General features: G+C 41.1%; 1 protein-coding gene across 4 annotated transcripts in view; it reads right to left on the bottom strand.

Annotated features, from left to right (window-relative positions):
• spag9b (sperm associated antigen 9b) overlaps positions 1–26,888 on the bottom strand; it is a 49,152-nt gene extending 22,264 nt beyond the window's left edge. For 2 of the 4 annotated variants that reach the window (XM_055229779.1, XM_055229780.1), the window contains exons 1-6: positions 26,291–26,888; positions 16,748–16,868; positions 13,372–13,442; positions 11,714–11,805; positions 4,728–4,872; positions 653–724 (exon numbers count right to left, since the gene is read on the bottom strand). In XM_055229779.1, coding sequence (XP_055085754.1) covers positions 653–724; positions 4,728–4,872; positions 11,714–11,805; positions 13,372–13,442; positions 16,748–16,868; positions 26,291–26,590 — 801 coding nt within the window. In that variant the 5' untranslated portion in view covers positions 26,591–26,888. The remainder of the gene's footprint in view (positions 1–652; positions 725–4,727; positions 4,873–11,713; positions 11,806–13,371; positions 13,443–16,747; positions 16,869–26,290) is intronic. The other 2 variants (XM_033984251.2, XM_055229781.1) reach the window with 1 other exon arrangement.
• Positions 26,889–27,587: the final 699 nt, after the last annotated feature.

The following is a 27,587-nucleotide window of genomic DNA, read 5'->3' as shown; positions in this document are numbered from 1 at the left end:
ACAGGTTTTAATTATGTGAGGAATTTATGTTCAGTGGAACTTTAGTGAAAGTTAGTGGAACCAAACCATGTGCTCAAAAACAAAGACTAGAAAACCAGGTCAATTCAACAGAAGATGTTGGATGTAGAGTTGCATAATTTGTATTGAGTTAAGATACTTCTTGAGACATTCATAATAGCACTACTACAGATTTCAAGATATTCAGCTAACTAATAACCATGATTACTGAAATTACAATATCATATGAACTAAAAATTAATAATTGTGAATTTTAGAAAGAAAATTAGACAATTTTAATTCAATCAATAGTAAATGTAAAGTGTTTATTTATTTTTTTTTACTTGCCATTTAAGGCTTGCACAATTATTTGACATGGGTAATGACGACTAATCGTAAATTTGGGATATTTTGAATTTTTTAAGTCTTGGATCTAAGACTTTTAAGCTTTTTTAAAAAAAATTTCAGTCACATCCCCTGCAAAGTTTTCAACAATAAAAACAGACCAATACCAATGCACCAGTGTCTTAAAAACATGCCCTGGTTCGCAAACACTAGCATGCGTGTTTTTAGTAGGTTAGTGTTTTCCCAAAGTCTAGCATACAGTCACAACACACCAGACGTTAGAAGACGGCAGCTTTCACAACTCCTCTACCTGCTCCTCAGCACATTTTGGATTCTGCGGAGAGTTTTCATTTTCCACTATGACTGGAAACAACTGCGCCAGCTGAGGAGAGGAAACATCACACTGTCCCCAAGAGGTTTGCAATATAAATGAGCCAAATACCATAGAAATACTGTTAAAAATGCTTATCTTGTTTATATAATTTATGGTCTTCACATGTAATCGACTAATGATAGAACAACTTTTGGAACATGTGGACATATATTTCTTATAAATGCAATTGTACGGTTTAAATGTTTATAGTTTTTTTTTCATTCTTTATTTTTTTCCTCTGAGAAAACGTGAAAAAGTTAATTCTGTAGGCTGGGATATTCTTCATCCAAACACATTATTACACATTAAAACATATTTCAATGTTGATTCTAATGCTCATATTTTTCATATCTGGCCATGTGTATCCAACCATGAAATTTGCAAAGAAACAAATTACATGCCCTTATTGCATTCAACAAACAACGTCAAGCGAGGATGGGCTGATATTTGGCCTGCTATGGTGACCAATATGTGCCGATACCAATATTTAGCTTTTCAATACATTTATCTTAAGTTGTTGTTGTGGCCAATAACTAGACCTGCGATAGATTGCTGAAGTAAATATAGATGAGAAATGATAATATTGAAACTAATTGATGTCACTGACACAATAACCCAAGAGCAGATTTATACCACAAAAACTAAATCTACAATATTGTTAAAAAAATAAATAAATAATCCTGAGCTGCAATACATAAACTAGATGACTGAAACAAAAATAAAAAATCATAGTAAAAAATCTCACAGTAGTGCAAAGAGATTGTACATATGATAAATATTGACCCCCCAAAAAATACTGTTCCAGCTTTAATATCTTGAACTATAAGTTGATATAGTATTTATCATGACAGGCCTATCGATAACCAATACTTGTCATACAATACTTTCTATATCAATATTTTAAAATCTATAGCAAAGCCCACAAATTAAGTGAAGTTGTTCAGCATTTAACATAGTATACCATCATTTCTGGTAGTGTTTATAATGATTTTGTAAACACACAGCTTCACTGCTCTTGTATTTCCATTAGAAATAAGAAATACATACGTGTAGGATTTTTTCCAATAAAGAGGAATGGGAAAATCTGCTGGTTTCATGAATACTGAGATTATCCCTAAAGTGAAGCACGGCATACCTGCTCCAACCACAGAACATTGCTGATCTCTGTATCTACCACATTTTGACGGACACCGTTGCTGAGCTGGTAGAAGGTGACCTGGCTGGTGAACACTTTGCTAATGTGAAGCAGTTATTATATTACGCAGCACACGGTATAGTCTCACAAAAGCCCGCATTAGCACATTTCTCCTCTTTGCCGTGCTTTGATCGCTTTGATCGCTTTGATCCACTATAACCTCTGGCTTCTTCACAGTCTATAAATAGCGGGGAGATTGATGGGGAGAAAATCAATGATGGTGACGACAAAGAGCACGTGGTGGATCCTCCTCAGATGTGAACACAAAACATTGGACTGGTGTTGGGGGTGGCCATAGTGACAAAAATGAATACCGCTACCTCACTGTTTTTTCTGCATAATCTAGATAACAATATTTAGACTAGTTCTGCACAATAATGGACAGTTTTAACTCAATAATTTCAGTTATAAGTAAAAAAAATGACATGCTTTAAAGTGATAGCATGCAATTTTCTAGGGGAGGAAAGTCAACTATACGAGTCCATGGAAATGGAAATACTTCAGAACATTCCATGGAAAACAATGTAAACAAGCAGGCCGTCCTCTAGGCCAAAATAAGAGTCAGGTTTGTGGAGATGCGAGCCCACTCAAGGGCATATAAGGGCATATGTTTTTCTATATTTTTCAGTGTGATAAAAACATCCATAATCAATTTTTCAAAAAAGTAGATACTGTGGCTTTAATTTCTCTGCCCGATACAAGCACAGGTTTATTTTCCTGCAGGGGTGAGACTACAGTTCCAGTAGCAGGCAGCTGGCACCACTCTGCAGTCACTATAGCAGCACTCAGCAGCCAATAGGGAAACAGTAACACAGCTCTGGGAGTAGCTGAGGAAGCTCGTTCTCCAAAACAACAATAGATGGGCTCTGGAAGTATACATCTTTGGAGAGTAGCTGTATCAGTACTGAGATTGAAAAAGTACATATTTTCTAACAAAATTGATCCAAATGTGTTATGTAATTGTTTTGGGGGGTTTTTCTTTCTTGAACAAACTACAGACAAACTACAGAACTGCTTTGAATTAATAAAACTTGGATTTTCTCTGATATTATACATTTCTATAAATCAATATCAACAAAAATAAATAAAATGGCTAAGCTACTTTGAAGCTCAAATACATCAAAGTAGCCATTTAAAACTTGTATTTAGTTTGCTGCTAGAAAAGTAACCTAAAAAGTGCAACCTTTTACTTCTACTTAGAGCTATATTTTAACTGAAGTTTTGGTTACCCTTCCCACAGTGACTAAGTCTATAAGTGACAAAAGCTTTATGTTGACAATATGAAATGATTAGAACATTTGTGTTTCTTGCTCTGCTCCTTCAGATATGATTTAGTTTGCATAATTTTTCATCTATCCTTTGAATATACCAGATTTTGAGCATTATTTAATATTTTGTCGTTGCAATTATCCCGACAGTTACTCTTTAAGTTACTCTTACTTGAGCTGTACTTTTCCCAAATACATTTTTACTCTTGAGTCATTTCTTGGACCACTACTTTGTACTTCTACTTGAGTAATATTATCTGGACAATATAATTTGATAGGAGCTTTGTGGTGAAATGTAGAGTATTATTTTACGAGTTGTGTTGTATTACACCACTAAAGCATCAATATTTCTACTTAAAAATACATACAAAGTAATATCGAATAACATCTAGGGTGACTTGGCGAAGCTATGATCAAGAATAATACGTGGTTGTTATTTCTGAGCATAAATTCTATGCTGTGTGTGCATTGTGTTCTGGTAGCCACATAATCATAATTCGTTCCAAAGCCCAATGTCCTCAGTTAAAATTACGCTCATTAAAAATCAACATTAACATTCAACGTGGCCCCTCATTGCGCCGGGTCTCCAGTAGCAACCACATGGAGACGCCGTGTCCTTACCCCCTCCTCCTGAGCTGAGAGGTGGGCTCAAGATGGGACCACTTCCTCTGGGCACCGGGCCATGGTCTTACTCACCGAGAGACGCACAAAACTACAGGCTGCTAAGGATTCAGAGCACAAATCACTGCTTTTGTGGTCAATGTGAAATGTGTGAAACTTCTTCTTTATTTTGAGGTAAACTGAGGTGGTCTCATCCATCTGTGCTGTGGGAAGGTTAGCAACAAGTAGCCATGTGTAAGCGGTAACGTAATAATAAAGTAAAGTAATAAAGTACCCAAGAATGTTCACTCCTGTAATTATGAAGGACAGGCTATATTCAGATTAAGAATTTTTTAGAAATATTATGAGTTTGTTTTTTGTTTTTTTTTGTAGTATTTATCTACAAATAAATAAAAGTCTTACATTCCACTTTATGCCTTAGGATAGGTCTGTGCAATTAAACACATTTTAATCAATGGTCTATTTAATGATAAGGCAAAGTGGTTTGGAGTTCAAACTTCTGGTAAAGAAATTCATTTTTTTGTTAATGGTAAAAGAAGTCTCTAGTAACAGTAAGAAAGATTTAGTTTATTGTAAAAAAATAAAAAATAAAAATAAATAGTTTTGCGATTGATTCAGATTTTTTAACTACTTAATACCCTAAACTCTAACCCTAAATAGTAGTGTAGTCGTTTTAAAATGGTTCGACGTCTGTGTCTAGTTTATGTTCATGAGATCAATACTGAGAGCAATTTTACGTATTTTTAATCAAAAATAAACGTTACCAAAAACTTTAAAACATGTTTTAGCCATATCCCATACACCTCTAGGATGATTTGTCTGATTTTGGCAAAAGTTAAATGTTGAATGTTCTTAGCGCAGTTTGTACTTTATCTACAACACCGAACAGCATTATAACTTGACTTGTACTTGATCATTGCGGATGTACCTTGAGACTAGTGTTGGAGCGCGGGTGGCTGAGGTTGTTGAATCTCCACGGTTCAGCTGCATCCTCTGGCTGTCTGTGGGGGTCAGGGGTCACGCCGTCAGGCCCCGGAAGCTGGTAAAGGCCGATGGAGATGGGGCGCTCCTTCCTGCATTTAAGTAAAAAACAATAAGTAGAAGTTGAAATTATGTTTAAATAAAAATGGCGGCCCAATTGGCTCCATGAAAATCAAAGTCTGAGGTGGCGCTACTGAGCTGTCTTTCATTATTTTTTCTCAGGGTCTTTGCTCAAAATTAAGTTCCAATTTTCAATACTGGTCACTGGCATGTCCTTTCATATTTACTACTTGCATTTTGCAATTTTTCACACTACAAATGTGGTTTTAATTATTATTGAAGTACAGTATTCCCCCTCCCCGAACCGCCACCTTAACGTGGTGGAGGGGTTTGAGCACCCGAATGATCCTGGGAGCTATGTTGTCGGGGGCTTCATGCCCCTGGTAGGGTCACCCATGGCAAACAGGTCCTGGGAGACGGGTCTGACTAAGAGCGGTTCAGAAGCCCATCATGAAGAGAAATCCAACGAGGCCGTTTACGTCGCCCGGACTGGCGTTACCGGGGCCCCACCCTGGAGCCAGGCCTGGGGTGGGTGCTCGGCAGCGAGCGCCTGGTGGCCGGGCCTTTCCCCACGGGGCCCGGTCGGGCCCAGCCCGAAGGAACGACGTGGGGCCGTCCTCCCGTGGACCCACCACCTGCGGGAGGAGCCATGAGGGGCGGGTGCGGAGAGATCCGGGCGGCAGTCGAAGGCGGGGACCTCGACGACCGGATCTCCGGACATGGAGACTAGCTCTGGGGACGTGGAACGTCACCTCGCTGGGGGGGAAGGAGCCTGAGCTTGTGCGGGAGGTTGAGCGTTACCGGCTAGATATAGTCGGCCTCACCTCCACGCACAGCTTGGGCTCTGGAACCCAACTTCTTGAGAGGGGTTGGACTCTCCATTTCTCTGGCGTTGCCCGCGGGGAGCGGCGGCGAGCTGGTGTGGGCTTGCTCATTGCCCCACAGCTCAGCCGCTGCGTGTTGGGGTTCACTCCGGTGAACGAGAGGGTCGCGTCCCTGCGCCTTCGGGTCGGGGACAGGTCTCTCACTGTTGTGTCGGCCTACGGGCCAAACAGCAGTGCAGAGTACCCGGCCTTCTTGGAGTCCCTGGGAGGGGTACTAGACAGTGCACCAACCGGGGACTCCGTTGTTCTCCTGGGGGACTTCAACGCCCATGTGGGTAACGACAGTGACACTTGGAGGGGCGTGATTGGGAGGAACGGCCTCCCCGATCTGAACCCGAGCGGTGTTTTGTTATTGGACTTCTGTGCTAGTCACAGTTTGTCCATAACGAACACCATGTTCGAGCACAAGGGTGTCCATCGGTGCACGTGGCACCAGGACACTCTAGGTCGGAGGTCGATGATCGACTTTGTTGTCGTGTCATCTGACCTCCGACCGCGTGTCTTGGACACTCGGGTGAAGAGAGGGGCTGAGCTGTCAACCGATCACCACCTGGTGGTGAGTTGGATCCGCTGGCGGAGGAGGAAGCCGGACAGACCTGGCAGGCCCAAGCGCATTGTGAGGGTCTGCTGGGAACGTCTGGCGGAGCCCTCTGTCAGGGGGGTCTTCAACTCCCACCTCCGGGAGAGCTTCTCCCTGATCCCGGGGGAGGTTGGAGACATGGACTCCGAGTGGGCCATGTTCTCCACCTCTATTGTCGATGCGGCTGCTCGTAGCTGTGGTCGTAAGGTCTGTGGTGCTTGTCGCGGTGGCAATCCCCGAACCCGGTGGTGGACACCGGAAGTAAGGGATGCCGTCAAGCTGAAGAAGGAGTCCTATCGAGCCTTGTTGGCTCGTGGGACTCCTGAGGCAGCTGATGAGTACCGGCGGGCCAAGCGTGCCGCGGCTCGGCAGTCACAGAGGCAAAAACTCGGGGTTGGGAGGAGTTCGGGGAGGCCATGGAGGAGGACTATCGGACGGCCTCAAAGAGATTCTGGCAAACCGCCCGACGCCTCAGGAGGGGGAAGCAGTGCTTCACCAACACTGTTTACAGTGCGGGTGGAGAGCTGCTGACTTCGACTGGGGATGTTGTCGGGCGGTGGAAGGAATACTTTGAGGATCTCCTCAATCCCACTGTCACGTCTTCCGAGGAGGAAGCAGAAACTGGGGTCCCAGAGGCGGACTCGTCCATCACCCTGGCTGAAGTCACTGAGGTGGTTGGCAAGCTCCTCGGTGGTAAGGCTCCGGGGGTGGACGAGATCCGTCCTGAGTACCTCAAGTCTCTGGATGTTGTGGGGCTGTCTTGGCTGACACGTCTCTGCAACATCGCGTGGCGGTTGGGGACAGTACCTGTGGAATGGCAGACCGGGGTGGTGGTCCCTCTGTATAAGAAGGGGGACCGGAGGGTGTGTTCCAATTACAGGGGAATCACACTCCTCAGCCTTCCTGGTAAGGTCTATTCCAGGGTACTGGAGAGGAGAATCCGACCGATAGTCGAACCTCGGATTCAGGAGGAGCAGTGTGGTTTTCGTCCTGGTCGTGGAACACTGGACCAGCTCTATACTCTCCATCGGGTCCTCGAGGGCTCATGGGAGTATGTCCAACCAGTCCACATGTGTTTTGTGGATCTGGAGAAGGCATTCGACCGTGTCCCTCGTGGTGTCCTTTGGGGGGTGCTCTGGGAGTATGGGGTCCGGGGCTCTTTGCTAACGGCTGTCCGGTCCCTGTATGACCGGAGCAGGAGCTGTGTTCGCATTGCCGGCAGTAAGTCAGACCTGTTCCCGGTGCATGTTGGACTCCGCCAGGGCTGCCCTTTGTCACCGGTTCTGTTCATTATATTTATGGACAGAATTTCTAGGCGCAGCCAGGGGCCGGAGGGGACCTGGTTTGGGAACCACAGGATTTCATCTCTGCTGTTTGCAGATGATGTTGTCCTGATGGCTTCTTCGAGCCAGGACCTGCAGCAGGCACTGGGGCGGTTTGCAGCCGAGTGTGAAGCGGCTGGGATGAGAATCAGCTCCTCCAAATCCGAGGCCATGGTTCTCGACCGGAAAAAGGTGGTTTGCTCTCTCCGGGTGAGTGGTGAGTCTCTGCCCCAAGTGGAGGAGTTCAAATATCTCGGGGTCTTGTTCACGAGTGAGGGAAGGATGGAGCGGGAGATTGACAGGCGGATCGGTGCAGCGTCTGCAGTGATGCGGTCGCTGTATCGGTCCGTTGTGGTAAAGAAGGAGCTGAGCCGGAAGGCGAAGCTCTCGATTTACCGGTCAATCTACGTTCCTACCCTCACCTATGGTCATGAGCTCTGGGTCATGACCGAAAGGACAAGATCGCGGATACAAGCGGCTGAAATGGGCTTCCTCCGCAGAGTGGCCGGGCGCACCCTTAGGGATAGGGTGAGGAGCGCGGTCACACGGGAGGAGCTCGGAGTAGAGCCGCTGCTCCTACACGTTGAGAGGAACCAGCTGAGGTGGCTCGGGCATCTGCTCAGGATGCCTCCTGGACGCCTCCCTAGGGAGGTGTTCTGGGCATGTCCCACCGGGAGGAGGCCCCGGGGAAGACCCAGGACACGCTGGAGGGACTATGTCTCTCGGCTGGCCTGGGAACGCCTTGGGGTCCCACCGGAGGAGCTGGAGGACGTGTCCGGGGTGAGGGAAGTCTGGGAGTCCCTGCTTAGACTGCTGCCCCCGCGACCCGGCCCCGGATAAAGCGGAAGAAGATGGATGGATGGATGGATGGATGGTACAGTATTCGAGGGTTTCAGTGTATGGTTACATATGGATTTATTAATTTAGACTTCTTTTGAAATAGTCAAAGTCCCCAAAATGGCGCCGGTAACAGCCAAGTGAACCCATTATGAATGCACAGTAAACATGATTTTACAAAATGCTTTTAGTTCATAAATGCCCATATTCCTGCAATATGATGACTAAAAAGGAACATCTCAAAATTTGACGAAAAAGTTTTTTACATTATATTTCTGGATATAGTGCTATTATTTTTTACTTTTGTTTATTAATGTACAAAAACACTTTACCCAGAGAATGGAAAAAATTCGATCAAAGTCAAAATGTCAGTGAATGTGCTCTGACTGTAGGTACAGCATTCCTAATTCTGTATAGTGGAGGAGAACAATAGCCTCTATAGTGACACAGGGTTAGCAGCCGGCAGCTCCAAAACAATAGACACTAGCATAGTGAAAGCAGAGGGCACAGCCTGGGCACTGGACAGGCTTATTTAGCTCTTCATTTAGGAGGATATGTACAGTGACAGTATAGTATTTTAGGCTGAATTCACACGGATATTCTAAACCAGGATATATTTCAGGAGTACATGGACTTAAAAAGGCCTAAACTACAGGGTTAACATGGCACAAGATGACTGAATAACTTAAATAGAGCTCTTCAGTACTACAGGTCTTTGGAAACTGCAGTCCTCCACCAAGCCATTGTCCCCATCATGCAGGGGTGAAGCTTAAATTTCTAAATTCAAGCAGGGAAAATCTCATAAAGGTTCCTTTTGACATTATAAAGAAGTAGACATGACCCCAGATGTTGTTCTGAAATAACACATAATAATTACATAGTGAGTCTTGGATGTCCGCTAAATTAAACAGCTACTAGTAAACAAACTTAATCACAAGAAGTTTTGAACGAGCCAAGAATTGTCAGGACTAGTGGCAACACTACTGCCTGGGAAGCCAGGACTACATAATTTTCCTATTGATAAGTTGCACTAACGTCATACTGGGGGTGTTCTACATGTGTCCCTAATGGCAGAATGTTCAGCAGTTACCATAATGACACAATGTACACATTAGGAAAAACTCATGAAAAATACAAAATGGATTTAAACAACACATTTTCAGGAGCCGGTGATCAATAAGAGCATGCATGGTGATGTTTAGGGGTTTGATTTACAACAAAAATGGTGAATGTGACTAACTGAAAAGCTGTTGGCTAATGTTAGTTAGCTTGAGACAGTAATTTTATGTGAGACACTTGTTCCAGCCAAGCCACTCCTTTCTTGTCTGTGTTAAAATAAAGCTCAGATTAAGTCTAAATTGACAGAGCTTTTAACAGAGTAGTGCTTTCAACTTCACAGCCCCAGGGAAGGGAAGCATCAGCATTTTACAAAGATGAGCCCCAATGAGCAGGACTGACAGGCAGATTGGCCAATCAGTCAATCGCATGATCTATCTATTTCAAAACAGATACTGTGGTTTACAAGAAAATAGAAAGAAAAAAATAAAGAAAATAGGATGAGTATGGAAAAAAGTATAATTGAGGTTTGGTTACAGTAACTCAGGAATCTGGTAGTGATACCTAGTCCAAGATATGGATGGCTCATCAGTGGCTGTGGTTACATGCACACTTATACTATTAATCAAATTATTATCTGATTGTAAAGATTTTTTTTCAAATTATAAGACTATTAAAATGAGAAGGATTGTGATCTCAACAACTGATGAATTAATTGAAAACAATAATCGCTAAATTAGCAAAATAATCATTAGTTGCAGCTCTAAAAATGGCTCAAAATCATCTTTCTTCTGATAATGGTCCCTCTGATTACTTAAAGATCCAGAAATCACATAGTAATTAGATTTTAGTGAGCACGTAAACAAAGCCAGACAAATTAACAAGAACTATATCCGAACAAATCTCTGAACACAACTAAATGAAAGAACAATTTTAAATAAAACATGATAATTAGCACTTCTATAATTAGATCTGTGAAATTAGCCTTAGCAGAAGGATTAAAGAAAAACTCAGGTACAATGACTTTCTCTGCCCTACTTTTTGCACGCAGCATCAGTACAGCACCACCTCTATCCAGCCTGGCACATGGGCACGCATCAGCATTAGCACCTCAGTACCTGCTGTTTGCTCTGGGGAGGGAGGGCAGAGAGGGCAGGGCGGGCAGGCTTCCAGTGGACACCGAATAGTGTACAAGAAGCAGCACAGACAGAGACACCAGTACCGCCGAGTTCACCACCACGGCGCTGCCAACGAAGCCGAACACGAAGAGCAGCATGCACCCGGGGTTCATGTCCGTGGGTTAGGCAGTCTCCGGTTGTCCCTACATGAAGGCTGATCGGAGGGGAGAGGGTCTATGGGAGGAAGGGTGGTGCCATGGGGAAGTCAGATAGATCCGTAAATTTGGGAGAGCTAGCATGGAGCACTGTTTTCCTAGTGTGCAGGTGATGAGTGTGCTCTGGTGCTGCGCGGTCTAGAATGCACGACAGACACTCCCCCCCTCGCTTCGTCAGACCCCCTCCCTGCCTGGTGCTGCTGACGCTCTCCCTCTCTCTCCTCTCTCTCTCTTTTTTAAAGGAACTGGCTCATTGACAAAGTGGCTGGATGCTTTGTTGTGTATAATTTGCATTGTTATGTTTAAGAAGTTGAAAGAATGTAGGAAAATGTTTACAAAGGTTCTTGAGAAACAATTTGTCTTTTCATTTGAACAATTAGATTAGATTAGAATTTGTATTGACTGGGACAGATGCTGGCAAAATTGGGAAGTCTGAAATGACAAAAGAGCAGCATATTGTCCAGCTAAGCAAGGCCAGGCCTGGTTAGTATGTGGATGGGAGACTGCTGGGAAAATCAGGTGCCACAGTGGGACAGCAGTGGCTCCTGTGCAAACTGTCCTGTTGTGTCCTTAGGCAAGACACTTCACTCACATTGACCAAAACACACACACCATATTCATAGTAGGCAGTTTGCCCAGGGCAGCTGTGACTACAATAGAAGCTTACCACCACCAAGTGTGAATGAATAATGCACTGTAAATGCACTTTGGGTGTTATGAAAGGTGGTATATAAATCCAATGAATTATAATTACAAAGATTTTGTTTTACTAAACCTAATCAGAATAAACTATGACCAAAGAGAAGGCACATTAACAGAACACGATAACTAAAACATGATTCCATGTGTGTGTGGTCTCACCGTGTTTTTATCGGACCAGATTCTGAAGGCTCTGTGGCAGGTCCATGCTGGTGTTTAGTTCTCTCCAAGTGCTCCATGTAACTGTGGATCATCTGAGACACACAAACATGCACATGTTGAGTTTCCATGTTTCTTGGGGATATTACATTGACTTGCAGTCAGTGTAAGTCTGTGTAATCCTTCAGTCATCCAGGTATGATCCATAGCAAACAAAAAAATTATTTTAGAATGAGGAAGTTTCACTGCTCATTCAAGCGGCTTACAGAACTGAAGAAGCCGCATGGTTGAGCAGTAAAATGTCTTCGTTCTAAAAACCTTTATCCAGTTGACTGAATTGAATTTTTGTCCATTGCCCTAGGACTGATCATAACCTTAACATTGTCACTACTGCCTAACTTTAACCTATTTAACCCATATCAGAACTTTAACTCATGTCATGGATCTAATAATAAAGGTTATACCTTTAAGGGGCAAGCAGATTGTTACTTGGTTTGATCTTTATTTAAGCATGAGTGTGTGAGACCAGGGATTACAAGGCAGACCTGGTCAGATACTACTGATTTTCATGACTAAAGAGCTGCAGTGTTTTGTGATATGTACTTATGGGTCACGTTCTTGTCATGTCTTCTTCACACAGCTGCCTCTGACACTCTGAATACAGCACTTTTATTAGACTCATCTCCTCCCGCGTTATTCAAAAAGACAGCTGTCTGAGGAAGTTTTCAGACATCTGTTTGTGATGAGTTCCTGAAATCTTTCAAATGCTAAACAAACACCACTAGAAACCACACTACTGATTCCAATAAATCCAAAATGAATTGAAAAAACATATATTATTATTATCATTACTGAATAATCAAATAAGCCAATAATTGGATGTGATTTTGTGTGCGTTTAAATGCACAAGAGAAACATGATCATCAAAAACACCTGGGGACATGTGTCATCAAGTGACTTTTGTATTGCACTAGCTAAATTTTAAAAAGAAAATTAATTTTGTACATATAAAAGCTGCACTTGAATATAAGCTGCAAATGTTCATGTTGTAACATGAGATATTTACACAGAAAGACTGTACATGGAGTTTTTTTTTTTTTTTTTAATTTAAGCCACGCTTTTTTCAAACTGTTTAGAAAATAAAACAGCACCAACACGGGCCATCTGCTTTTATTTCCTTCCCGCTGCCGCCTCCAACGTCGCACCATCGATTCACCGACTGCCAAGTTTACATGCAGTGGCTCTATTTCCTTCTTTGATACTAAATCCATTGCTTTAAACTTTAAAGCTGCATCAGCTGTATTTCTTTGTGTGTTTTCTATGATGAGGGTGTGTGCATGATGCGCAAAATGACAGTTCAAAATCAAAACTAGTGTATGCTTCAGTGCATAATCTTTCCCCACATCTGTGCTGGTGATCAACCTTCCACCAGAAAAGTTACACAGTGCACTTGTTAAAGTTTTTTCTTGTGTGAAGTGAACAATCAGACAGAAATCAGATTACCCACATCAGATAGAACTGTATGACAACTCAAGAAATCAGATAATGCTCAGATTATTGTAGATTTTTGGTGCATATATAAATGCATCCAGTAATTTGGCACGGTGTATGCACTTAAAGATTACATGTGTTATATGTCGCTTGTGTAGTAGCCATCTTACCTCTGTGTGCCTCTGATGAAGAGCATTATACTCTTTCTTGAGCTCTGCCTCTCTCTCCTCAAATCTGCTGACTGCGAAGAGACAAAAAATAATTAAAATCACAAAAGTCACATTTAAAATCAAACAAAAAACATGGACAACATCTTGTCTGAAACATACAACATAATTCAATTTATCTTATTTTGCCTGATTCTCTGTTTAATTTGGCTTAAAAAAAAAAAAAAGAGTTGCAACTTTACTCTTAAACCACAAGAGGGCCTCCATGCGCCAAGAAAATTGTCAAGATTTAAACCAATTATGAATCTCTTATTAAGTAGAATGATTTTTAAAAAGTGATATTATTTAAATTGGTCCATATATTACCGTAGTTAGTTTTATTAAACCCAGCACTAAAAAAACATACCGGTAGTTAAACAGCTGTGCACAGTGATGATAAAAACCAAACTTTTGTAAAGTATTAAAAGATATGAAAGGGGAAGTGAGGGGGGAGAGTACAAATTGGAGAAAATGACATCATGAGGAAGTGAAGCCTCTGTACAGTAATAATGGCAATAAGACTTTTTTTTGTTTTAATACAAAATGTGAAGAAAAGTCTTGTTTTAGATCTTAATTAGGGTAGTTTTGATGCTGGTTTAGTCGTTAAGTTTTGGAAAAATTCCGAAAAAGTTCCATTCTGCATTTCAATCAAGTGTGTTTAAATGGTACGATACGACGATTTGGCAATAGTGTGAAATATTTTAGATCGTTGTCGAACATTTGGTGGTAATGTGCTATGACTGATCTGAAGGTTGAAGGTTTATGTAACTGTTTATCTTGTCTTTGTTAATGTTACTGCTTTTGTACGTGACACTTGGTTGCTATGCCGACAAGTCTATGTGAAGGATCTATCCGTTAATTACTGTCTGTTTCGGGAGACTGGCTCTAGTGAGTTGAGACTGCTGTTGTTTTACTCTTGTTTTGGCGTGGGTTACGGCCTTCAGTAGCCCTGGTGTTCAGAAAATAAACAACCAGAAGAAATCCAATTTTCTTACACCAGAGCAATACTATATCAAGTTCAAAGGATAAGGAAATTACTAGCGATGGTTTCAGCTCAAAAAATCCATATTGGCCCAAGATCTGATATTTCACCTGCAGCAATGGCAGATAACTGATATTTGGCAACACCAATATTTAGCTTTAAAAATTCATCGCAAGGCCCACAAATGTATCTTAAAGTTATATAAAAGCGAAAAGTTAATTTATGAACTATAATTATATGTTTATCTGGGAAATAAAATAAAGTTTGTGTAAACATACAGCCATATAACGCTCTTCTAATTGCATTGTTCTTTTTGAGTTTGTTCAAAAAGAATCTGATGCACTGAGGACAAACTGAGACAGCTGACACATGGGTGCACACAGACTGGAGCAGCGCAAAAAAATCTGTATCGAATATCAGTATCAAATGGTGATAATGGCTAATACGCTATCAACAATAATCAATGCCAATGCTATAACTAATATTTCACCCATCCCTAGAAATTACATGCAATTTCAATAAGCTACAATTTTATCAATGGGGCTTTGTAGCTTCAAGACCAAGCACAAGTCCCTGTGGAGACCTGATCAGTTTGCAGACGACATGCTATCTCCTTAAGAATGGTCTCACTAAAATGATTTGAACACAGAGCTTGGTCCCTGTGCTGTGTGTTTAGGTGAAGAGACAGGTCACACAGGGCCACCAAAGCGGTCATGCACACATCATGAAGCCGCCTTTGAAGCTCCTCTGGTCCTCGTGCTCTCCTCTACACACAGCTCTAACACTCAATTCTTGGTCAACTAAAGACATGTCCTGCCAATCAGTAAGTTGACTAAAAAGGGGGCCTGGCAAAAGCTCTCAAAAGTATTACGTATCTATGTATCTAAACCAAATTTAAAAAACAAAAATACCAAATCTTCGCCTAACCCTCTCTCACTTCTCCGTTCTGCCGTTGTCCCATATAAATCCTTCTAAATCTAAATAAAATGATTACCGGTAGTCCAGCAATACAAATGTTGGTTGAATAAGACACTATCGACCAATTAATCGACTAAGAGACTAAAAAAACTACAGCCCTAAAAAACATATTGCAAATGTTGATGTTACCGTTTTTGTTCAGAGGCTGTAGTGTGTTTAAGTTAATGTGGTTTACAGCACATTTAAATTTGTATTAGTCATCTAGGACAAACACGGGTTAAGACTATAATACAATCGTGACTGAAACTTGACTTTCTAAATATCTGAAGTCACAAAAGCCTGGTTGTCATAGCAATATGTTTTTCTCTCAATATATTTCGCTGTCCTAACTTTTTACAGAAGTGCATCAGAAACAAAATAACTCATCTGCACAATAGCTATGCAGAACACACAGACTTAGTCTTTAGCAGCAGGCACAACAAACAGTCACAAGACCAGTCACTGATGCCCACAGGGGAGAAGAGCATTGAGCCGTCACTAGGCTGAGCTGGACTATACTCACAGCTCCTTTAAATGTTCTCAAAGTGTAAGATTATGAATTTAAATTCCATAAACATGACCTGTGTGCCCAAATACAGATCAAATATCGCTCCTCCTGAACTACTGTAATGCAGATGTATTCTTAGTTACAAAAACACTGGACATGATGGCCATTTCACGTTGTTCTTGTTGTTGAGTTGCCAGTTTCACTGCTGAAATCCAGTTGGTCTGAATCTAAAGGGCTCTCTCTGATCTGAATGGTCACTACCTAAACCCCCAGCACCTGTGGCCAATCATTCATCAGTGCTAGTGCAGCCTCTGCAGCTCAGTGAGTGAATTCTGGAGGTTCTGAGCTTTCACATGAGGCCTGTCCATACACTGAGAATGAGAAAAACTTGTATGTGTCCTCTATCTGCAGGGTAAGGTACTGGTAACCCAGGTTCAGTTGTGATTGCAGCACTTTTTTAAAACTAGGACAGTGCATGTTATTTATAATATAGTGAGCTAAATAAACTTCAGTACTAAAGTACAACTATTTTATGCAGTTTCTGCATCCTAAACATGTGCATGTAGTTGTGTATGTTTGAGTAATTCTTCAGGTTCTCAGAGCTCAAAACACCCATTCCCTTAATGACATTACAGGGTGGAAGCGAATCTTCATACTGATCATTTCAACTGTCAAATTTGCTTTACCACATACATTTCATTTGGAAGTTAGAATGTGTCATTTTATTTTAATTGCTCCTCTGTTGGAAGCACCAGCAGAGGGCAGAACCTTGTCTCACTGGGTTCTTGTTAAGTCTCTTGAGCCTGGGTGTGTGGATTGGCGTGTTCTGACCTGATCCCGGCCGGTGTCAGGCCAGTATCAGGGCGGACATCGTGTGTGGACGGTGCACTCACTCTGGTCTGCATAGTTTTTGGTCTTGGTCTCCAGTTGTCGGGCCTGAGATTCCAGAGAGATGACCCTGATCTGCAGCTCCTTCTTCTCACCCTCCTGAGAGTCCTCCATCACCATGTACCTCTGCAAACACACACAAGTAATACTAAGTTAAAGGTTTAGGATAGAGACATACATTTTATAGTTTGATGTATATAAAAATGTTTTTTCTTTTACTTTTCTTGTGTTTGCTATTGTTTGAAGTAGTAATCACCTAAGTAGTTAAAATGGCACTAAAATGTAATACTAGGGTAATATATGTAGAGTAAAAGTTTGTACAATATGCTCTTTATTGAGTTAAATAGTTGTCTAGATCAGAGCAATAACATCTTGAATACAGGAGAATAAAGATTACTGAAACATGCATAAATCACTGTAAATTAGGGCTAAGCAATATAGCCAAAATAATAAAATCTTGATTTATTTTTTTTTGGCACAAATCATAATCTCGATTATAATTTTAATTGATTTCATCGAGTCAGAGCAAGGACTGCTAATGTTTCAAACAGGGGAAGCTCTCCACATTTTCCCTGTTAGCATATTCTACTATTTAACAAATTGAAAACTGCCTTTAATTGCACCATAACCCTGCTTTACAAGTAAGAAAGTTAAGAGGCAGGTAACCTTGGGTAATAATAATAATAATAATAACAACACTCAATTTCATGATTTAGCAATTTTTAAAAATCTAAAAACACAAATTAATCAAATGAATTTCAAAGTCTTCACATATACAAAGTTTACAAGTTAATTTATCCAGGTATACAAGTTTAATGTCATTCTATGAAACATTATGGAAAAAAACAACAACATCTTCAGGAAGATAAGAGGGTGGCAGAACATCCATCAGAAAAGTTACACAGTGCCCCTTTAAATAGCATAAACTAAACCATGTAGACAAGTCAAATCATGATAATCTCTCAGTTGAAGCTCACTCTCCCACAGACAAAACACCATCTTATGACCTCCAGTAGAATCACTAGCACCTCTCCATGTTTTATAAACTGCCAACGAGACAGGTGCCCAGTTCAGGTCTGCTCCCTCTGACTTATAAAAAATACACATTTAAATGAGAAAAGGTAGGTCAACTAGTCCGACATGACACTGAAATGACATTTGTGAGAGCCAGTACGTTTCTTTGGAAGTTGGCCAAACCACAAGTCATCATTTACAGTAATGTGTAAATGAACTAGGGAGAGAGTAATGATGTATTTATTACACCGTTAAAGTGTGTGCGTGACAAACCATAACACAAATCATGTTCAAGTCATAGGCCGAATGTCTTATTTATCCTCATATCCTCCAGTGTGATGCAGCACATGATACACTACTATATTGTGGGTGAAAAACATCAGATATGAACAGCAGTCACTATTTTTCAACTGAAATGTTTAACTCCTTAGTGCAAGAACAGCTACCAAAATGTTACAAGCCTGAATAAAGGTAAGAAGGTGAAATTTTTAAAGGGGTTTAAGAATCAGAAAGAGCTTTGTCACATCATTGACATATGAAATCTGTAAATAGTGTAAACATCTTCTTTGGTTTAGCTTCATCTGGGTCAGATTTAACAAACATCTCACATTCATGGGTCTTTTCACAATATGATTGAAAAATAATTCAGAGATTAACTGATGAGCAAAATGATGGTTCGTTGCAGGCAGCTCTAGATTACCATTTCCAATTAGACCTTTTTCAAGATCAAATACATTTTAGTGTCAAATGGCACTTATTAAAAGTCTATATTGTCAATGAACCTTAACATTCCTGCTAAATCTGCACTCTGAAAACCACGTGCTTTTACAGCCACAGGAGTCACTGACTGACCACAGCCCAAAGCTGATTATTGTAATATGCAATGCTTTCATCACAATTGGATTAAACTTTTATACAAAAACATAAATACACATTTGTGTATCACTGGTATATTGTATTTTTTAAATATGAGCTTACTGTCTCTGTACTTTGTCCCATCTAATGAAGACTTAACTGAAGCCAAATTAACTTTTTTTTCAACAAGGCTAATAGTTCAAAAGTTTAAAAAGCAAATGCAGAAATCCTTTTTAAGTCCCCCCCACTGTCTCATCCAAGTCAGGTGTTTATTAAATCTTTTGAAGCCTGTAAACATGGCGGTCTTGTGATGCTGCTTGCAGGGTCCAAGCTGGGGCCCACATCTTCACAGGGATGAGAATCACCTGAGAGTCTCAGTGTTATAGAAAAAAGCACAAAGGCCAAACACTGCCTTGGGGGCCACAGGTGACGCTACAGTCTAAATACAGAGACAATATTCTAACAATCCCATCATTCATTGCTTTTTGTGTAAGCCTGAAGTCAGCTGTGGGACTGTTTAATGCTCTTAGGATTTCCAGTGAGCAAGAAGAGCAAGCAGAAACCAGTCGACACGAAAATGTGCAATAAAAATAAAAAGAAAGACCAAGGCCATATACAGTTTCTCTTAGTTTTTAAAAAAGATGCTACAATCACAACTGAACCTGGGTTGCCAGAGTATTAACCTGCAGATAGAAATTTTTTGCGCAATTTTTTTCAGTAAATGGACAGGCCGTGCTTCATATGAAAGCTCAGGTGCAGGGGTTTAAGTAGTGACCATTCAGATCATTCAAACCAACTGGATATGCACTGAAACTGACAACCCAAATAAGAGACTCATGAGGCTCATTCTGCTTTCTGATTCTGCTTTCTGTGTATTATTAGTAGCCAAATTTATGTTGGAAAGGGGTAGGTTCCTAAGAGACTTACTGTGGAGTTTGAAAAGCTTATTGAGAATGTAAAGAATGTAGCCGCCTGTGGTGTTTATAACAAATCTCCTTTATCGTCTGGATGCTGTAATGAGACTACGTGCCTTTAGATTTAATTTATTTCTATACATTGCCAGTAAATTGTGGAACTTAAGGAACTGTATGTTGATTTTAAATTCTATAAACATGACCTGTGTCCCAAGATATGAGGTAGATATTTTAAAATCAAATGTATGTTTTATTGATAACAACTGACATGACAGCATGATGGCTGTATTGTTGTAATTTTGTGTTTTTTCTCAAGACCATTATCCTATCAGAAAGCAGGATGAACCCAACATAATTCTCATTTGGGTTGCCAGTTTCGATGCTGAAATCCAGTCGGTTTAAACCTAAAATTATCTCTACCTAAACCCCAGTACAAGCAATCATTAATCAGTGCTAGTGCAGCCTCCGCAGCTCAGTGAGTGAATTCTGGAGGTTCTGAGGTTTCGCAGGAGCCTGACCATATACTGAGAATGAGAAAAACTTATACGTGTCTTATAATGGGCAGCAATGATTAATAATTTAAAGTAAGGTAAGGTTAAGGTACACTTTATTGTTCCTGTAGGGAGTGTGTCTTTTGTGACGCATCCTTTCCATCATTGGGTCCCACTGCTCATGTTGCTCCATCTCCAGATCTTGAGCTAGTTTTGGACAGGATTACCTTAGCTGGAGGATTTTACCTATTGTGCATGTTTTGGGTTGAACGGATCGCTCACAATTACCAGCTCATGTTTATGGCAAAAACAGATGGAACATTGCACTAAAAATAGAGTGGCTTCGTTGGCAGAGGATTACACCCTCTAGCTGAAAAGTTGTGGTTTCAGTTTCAACAGTAGTTTGATAGTATAACTTGTGGAGCACTGTGCGTTTCTATTACAGTGCTATAGGAATAGTTTTGATCCACATGATTAATCTCATCAGGACACTTAACAGTTAAAGAGCACATGCACTGGACTGTGGTCACATGGGTCCAGAGGTATGGTTGTTGGGGGGTGAGGGCACATATGACAGTGCTCCAGGAGAGGCTGACTGCTCAGCTCTGCTCCTCATCGTCTCAGCCTGCACTGTGTGGAGAATGGAGCCTTTGTCTGCAGTCGGACATGCGGAGCCAGTCAGATAACAGGCACTCACTGTAGGCTAGTCCATTCTCCCAGGCTAATGCACTGCTGCTGCTGCTATGGGACAGTGGGCAGGGGAGGGGGATACTTCAGGACAACTTTGGATGAGAGACAGAGTGATGAAATAGTTAACTGTGGTTGAAGTGGTCAAGACAAAATTAATAGACTCATCATATCATATTTTCTCATTAAATTATTTTTAACAAATCTAATTTAGTTTAAACCATGAATTTGGTATGGCAACGGGCACCATTCTTCTAGTATGTGACCAGCTTTATGAAACTTACGGAATAAAAGCTGAAGTTTGCATTTATTTTATTTGTGGAGAATAGATCGAACTGAAATGACTTCTTAGTGCTTCTACAGGTCTGAGTTATTATGATTATAATGTGACCTTGATAAATCACAATTATGGATTAACCAAATAATCTTGACATCCCTGATCACCCGTCCGTTACCATCTCAACCAATCACAGCCTGCCATCTTTGCCTCTCAACCACCTCTTACGGCATTCAAATTGTTGCACTACCTCTCCCTTCCTTCTTGCCTCCTGTTGTTGTAATAGGTGTCATAACATTCCTCCTCTGCCTTATATCCACTAGAGTAGCAGTACAATCAAAGTCCTCAGGCTCTCCCTCTCCTCCTCAGCTTCACAATAATGTGACAGTCTTGTGGACATAATTATGCTTTAGTTTCACACTCTGAGTAAACATTTAAAGAGCGGGTACAATGCAAAATTGTTTTTCTACCATGTTATAACGTTGTTCCCTCATCAAAATCATGCCTGAAGAGGTTTTAGATGTCATCAAAGCATGTTCAAGTAATCTAGCGATTTCTCCGGGGCCCTGTTTGAACCCTCCTTATAGTCAGCTGTAAGATTCTGTGCAATGCTCAGCCCACAACCGTACATCACCCATGCTCCCTACAACAATTCTACATAAATATACAAAAGCATGATACAAAACTGTACACAACAACTTGACAAACCTGATGAGATGTGCAGTAGTTTCATTAGCGGGATGCACGCTGATTGTGTTGTGATTGCGCTTTGAAGTGGAAGAGATGTAGCACGGAGCACTCTGACCTATACGGAAAACAGGTACTATCCCGTCATATAATTAATAATAAAATAACATAAAAAACCCTGCTATATACACTTTATTAAAACGGTCAATCTGACAGTAACAGATAGACACTGAAGGCACTGGACTGTCAATCAGGGACACCACGGTCAATGGGAACTGTCTACTGTAAGTCCTAAAGCCCCCCACAGCATGGAGCGCTGTGGCTGGTCAGCAGACAGGGCCAGAGCTGGAGGAAGTGCAGTAGTTGAGAGCATTTCCTGCCTTGCCCCTTCCTCCTGCTGCTTGGACAGAGGACCCTGGGGCTGGGCTCTGTGGATTCACTGGACAGGCCTGGGACACAGTAATGGAGGATTGTGTAAGCAAGCAGAGCCATGGAGCTATCGGGTATTATTGATTTTTGATCGACTCTACCAAGAACTAAACACTGAATAATAATATAGACAAAGCATCCAGAAATGTATGTAATCCTCCTGTGTTATGGTGTATTATTTAAACTGTAACCGTCTGAATAATGCCCAGTCCTGATTTGTGCTTTCCAGGAGCTTCTTGTTATGTGATCTTCAGTGTAACTCCCCATTCTTCTAAGGACAGGAATCATGTGATGTCACAATGTACACTGGACCTACTGTTCCACAAACAATTGAAAAAGGTGTTGTTAGATACATTCTCTAGAGCTCTGGTTCCTAAAGTCAGGGTCTAGTGCAATCTACTTATGCAGCTGTGGCTACATAAGTAGATTGCACGACAAAGTATGGAGTGACTGAATAATGAACACAGTGTAGTGCTTTGACAGGCTACAGCAAGCCTGTAAAGTAAATTAAAGTGTAAGAAATTAACATAAACACAGCGGTACAGTGGTTAGCATTTTCTCCTCACAACACTACTTGGAGTTAGATTCACCTGACCAACCAAAACTGCTTTGACAAAACTTTACAAAGACGAGCGGATCTGGAACTATATCCTGACGCCCTGAGTTCAGATGGGAGTGATTTTAACCAACCATTAATCAATCAGAGAAAACAAACATGGCAGCTTACTCGTATTCATCTCAGCTAAAATAAGTTATATATTTTGTTCTGAATGACACGAGAAATTACAAGAGGACATGTTTCCCGCATTTGAGAGATGCGTGCTGCTGTGGTTGGACTATCCCGAGTAAGGATGGAGTTTTGCAACACTCTACAGTCTGCTTCCAGGGACTAGTTTCTTCTTTATTCAGTTTTCCTTGTACAACTACACTGCGGGAGATAAAACCGTGCTCAGACTACTTGTGTTTGTATAGTATTGGAGAAGCGTGTATTCTTGGCTGTCCTGGCAACCATTTCTTAATACTTCCCCCCATCATTCAAGACTTCAACACATCCCTTGCATGAGCCACAAACGCTGGTCTGACCCTGCCCAACCCACACCCAGCCTTCTCTTCTGAACTTTAAATAGGTCGTCCAGTCATAGGAAAGCCCAGTGACATCAGCCCCTGTCAGACGTCTGCAGTGGATGTACCCTCTGTCCTCTCTCTCCTCTCTCCTGTCTGTCGCTCACCCCTGCTGCCTGGTCACACACGAGTCCATGGGGCATTTCACGTCCTGATCTGAACAGTCACACACACACACTCCTACAGGGAACAACACAACATGAGGGCACCATCCGTCAAACGGTGTTAGCAACAGGCTGCTACATGTCATCCATTATTAAAGACATCAACGCCTGCCTATAACCTGCTGTGCCAGTCGTCCAGCATTTGACTTGTGAACTTTTACAAAATAAATGTGTTCCAAATGTGGATTAAAAATGAGACAAGTTTGTCGTCTCATATCGTTTCAGTACAGTTTAACTAATACTGTAGATAAGAATTATTGTGAGGAGAAACATCACAATTTAACGATTATTCGCAATTATTGACATCATGACCGTTATGTTTACGTTTTCTTTCATTTCAAAGTAAAATTGAGGTGGCATAAACGGCAAGATAAAAAAGCACTTTACATTAATTGTACTTTTGTATTGATTGTGTAGATTTAATAAAAACAAAAATAATAATTTTGCTTCTAAAATCATGGTTATAATTTTTAGCTCTTATGATTATATTGTGGGCTGTATGATTTTGAATTTAACCTAATAATCCTTCAATGTAGTACTAGAGTTAGCAATAATGCAGTCATATTCCATTATTGGGAACTGTATTGACAAACTGGTAAGTGGTAATAAAAATGATATTACTACTTATGCGGTTTATGTAAAATGAAAGTGAAAATGGAGAGTAAAAGTATAGGTTACTTTGTCAAATCCAAAGTCCAAATACGTCCTGACAGGGGCGTGGATAAGGTGTGTTGTGGTGTTCAAGTTAGAGCTGCCAGATTTCATTTTTCATTCAAAGAAGCCTAAAACTTGACTTGGCATGGTTAATTTGGTAGAAAGAGAGACGTTTGTATGCAGTGGGTGATATACACCCTGTACAGTAGTCTATGGTGAACAGTGACACCTGTAACTGTCAATAGAGTTAATACATAAAACTCTATTAGCACATAGCAAACACATGACCACAGGAGTGAGAGTCACTGACGCCACAGGCAGATAAACAAACTCCAGTACATTTGCATAATTCTAATTCTTTGAAAGGGTTCATACAGGGAGCACAGACTAAAACTCTCAGTGTCACCATGATTTCATTAGGACCAGGTAACTATAGCAGCATGGATGACACACACACACACACATAAAAGTGTATGTTCAATATTTACTAAACTATATAATGTATTAAAATTGTACAATATGAAATAAATATGTAATATTAGATAATTATGCTTTCTATCAAGATAACAATATTATTGCAATATTTTCATCTCCGTTAAACTAAAACAAAAAATGCATGTGCTTTTATCACTAGTCAAATTGGGTCAAAATAAAACTTAAAAACAAAACCCGGACCAACCCAAGGCTTGTAGGCTTTAATAAGGAAACTTGTGAATACAGTCTGCCTTTTTGTCCATTTTATTTTCCAAAAAAAGGATACTTCTGTAAAATGGAGACATTTAAGCTGTTGCGATATTGATTATCGGCCAATGCTGCGATATCAATACTTTTGCGATATATTGTACAGCCCTATAATATACTCATTAATATTTTCCACCAAACAAAACTGCGGGCTATACGTTTCTTGAGTGTTTGGCCAGGCACATAGTTATAGTCTGAATCATAGCGGATGAAACCAAGTGAAAACTGTGAATAGTGTCAAGTAAAGTGTACTCAGACTAAGTAAACAAAACCAAACTAAACCCGTGTTATGTCACACTTTAGTGCACTTGTAGGCTTGTCCCTATGTATCCTTCAATACATTATAGATGGTACAATGTAATTTGGGTCTCAATATTTATTGCATACATTTTCTTTGAACAATTTGGGGGATTTTTTTTTGTTGATTTAGAAGAGTACAACTAGATTTGAGCTGTAAAACTTAGAATTAATAACTTCTATGATTATAGCACTGACATCCAGCCCTCAGAACAATTTTGTTAGGCCCCATGTTTCCTACTGATATGTCCCAAATGACCCAATGTAGCACTTTTTTGTACATTTTTTAAATTCTCCTATAATAATTTACTTAAATAACAAACATTTTTGTGTGATACAGACAATATTAACATAAACATTCCAAGTTTTACTAATAGTGTTGTGGATCAGTCAAATCTACATCAAATACAACATTTTGAATGACACTGTGGTGTAGTTTGTGCCCCTTCGCTCTGTGTAAGTTTCTATATGAAGCCTTCAGTGAAAAAAGTTTAAACATCCCTGAATTATAGACAAACTCATTTTTAAACCATTTCATTCAGCTGCTTATTTATTACAGCTCGTGTTTTTAACAGTGTAGAAACATATAGAAAAATGCATACTGTGATTATCCTTTAGAGTTACTGCGTCATGAGGTAGTTTATTATCGCTTGTTGACGTATTTTCTGTAGCAAATAATATATCACCCTTCCAAGTTTGTTATGTGACAGGCTACCCAAGTACCAGTAGTGCCATGACTTTAAAGCAGTACTACTGGCTGATTGACCCTGGCTTTAATGCAGTAATGCAGACTGACTGACCATCCCACTGTGAGATACTGTGTCAATATTGAACCATATACAGCACAGTACATGGCTATGATCAGCTGTGGAGACAGTGTGTTCCCTACAGTCATCACAAACAATGTCTGACACAAAGTTATTTGCGTGTGCGGGTACAGTCCCACATGAAGTTTCCTGACTGGATATCTGCTTATCATAGTGGTTTGTGTATAATGTAAATCTGCGCTGCCTGGGTCACAGTAGTTATTGCAGCAAGCCGAATATTAGACACGGTTTTAAACTATATTATACTGTATTTTCGTTAGTTTAGGTTAATAGATGCATCTATAATAAGACTTTTTTCAAGTACATTCTGTATTTTCACACGGGGCTTGGTCATGCGCCTGGTAAATCTGCGGCAAAGTAGTGCAAAGTTTGGCCGAACTTGGACTCACTTCCTCGGCGTGTTTCCTCAGCGCCTTCTCCCTCTCGTACTGCGTGACCAGCTGCTCGTTGTCCTCCTTCAAAAGCTCCAGCTCCACTTCCCGCTCCTGGCTCACCCCGCACGCCGTCTCCAGGTTCTCCAGCACGGCCACCACCAGCGGCATCAGCTCCTTCACCACGTCCTCGTCGTACTTCTCGATGAGCCGCTCAAACTCCCGGTAGATGGAGCTGGCCAGGCCGGAGACCCGCTCGGACATGACGGCGGAGTTACCCGAATCGTCGTGGTACAGAACTACTTCGTCCAGCTCCATGTTTTTGCACTTATTTTTCCCCACGGCTAACGGCAAAGTGCTAAGCCGAGAGCGAGTCCCTTCAGCTGGCTACCACTAACAGTCCGCCCGGTACTTCCCACCGCGTTAAAACTTTCCTAAAACATCGTTATCCCCGCGCGGTTGACCGTTACTACTACTTCCAAACAGTGTCCGTTGGTTCCGGGGACTTGTGGAGCTCGCTAGCCCGGGAGGGAGCTAGCGCGGCGGGCTGAAGTCTTAACTTGGCTCCGCTGATTAGTTTCCCTGCGTCCAACAGATGAGCTCCTGCCGCCGCGTTCAAGGACCCTCAGAAACTATGGAGACGGGACAGGAGCCTGCCTAAACAAGCGAGAGTCAGGAGTCATGTGTTGGGAGGAGATTCTGAGCGAGTCACACACGATTAAAAATAGTTTTCTTCACGAATAAGTCATATGGTGTACGCCTATGTTACAAAACAGCTATTGTGTATTTATTAATGGCTTACGCGAATAATACTGAAAACAAATTGGTCGTAATCGATAAGTACAACTGAGAATTCCCACTTTCAAAACCCTGCCAGTAGTATCCACATTTTTGACCAACGCCTAACTACATAAAAATATTGTGAGTTAATTGTTTTATTTTGATATATTTTTTAGTTATTGCAATAGTTACTACTACTACCAAGAACTTACCATATGGTTACTACAAGCTTTCATTCATATAAAAACTGTATTTGCAAGTGTGCACGTGAAGGCGCCCTGTGTTTTGACTATTTGTTTGACTCACTTCACGTGGTAGGGAGCACTCAGGGATGGGCAGTGGGAGGACCACTGGACCAGCCAACCTGAAGTTAGTCATCTTTTACTTATTAAAGAAATATTTTGACATGTAATAGGTGTAAAACAGAAGCGTACCGAGTCTGTAGTGGCAGACAGGAGCAAGACAAAGTAGGTTTCTAAAGGAGTAGATGAATATAGTAGTATATGTTTATTACTTCAATAAACCTTCTTGTAAT

Source organism: Periophthalmus magnuspinnatus, chromosome 19 (assembly GCF_009829125.3).
Source record: "Periophthalmus magnuspinnatus isolate fPerMag1 chromosome 19, fPerMag1.2.pri, whole genome shotgun sequence".
NCBI classification, from domain to species: domain Eukaryota; kingdom Metazoa; phylum Chordata; class Actinopteri; order Gobiiformes; family Gobiidae; genus Periophthalmus; species Periophthalmus magnuspinnatus.
This window is presented reverse-complemented; position numbering and strand designations above follow the sequence as displayed.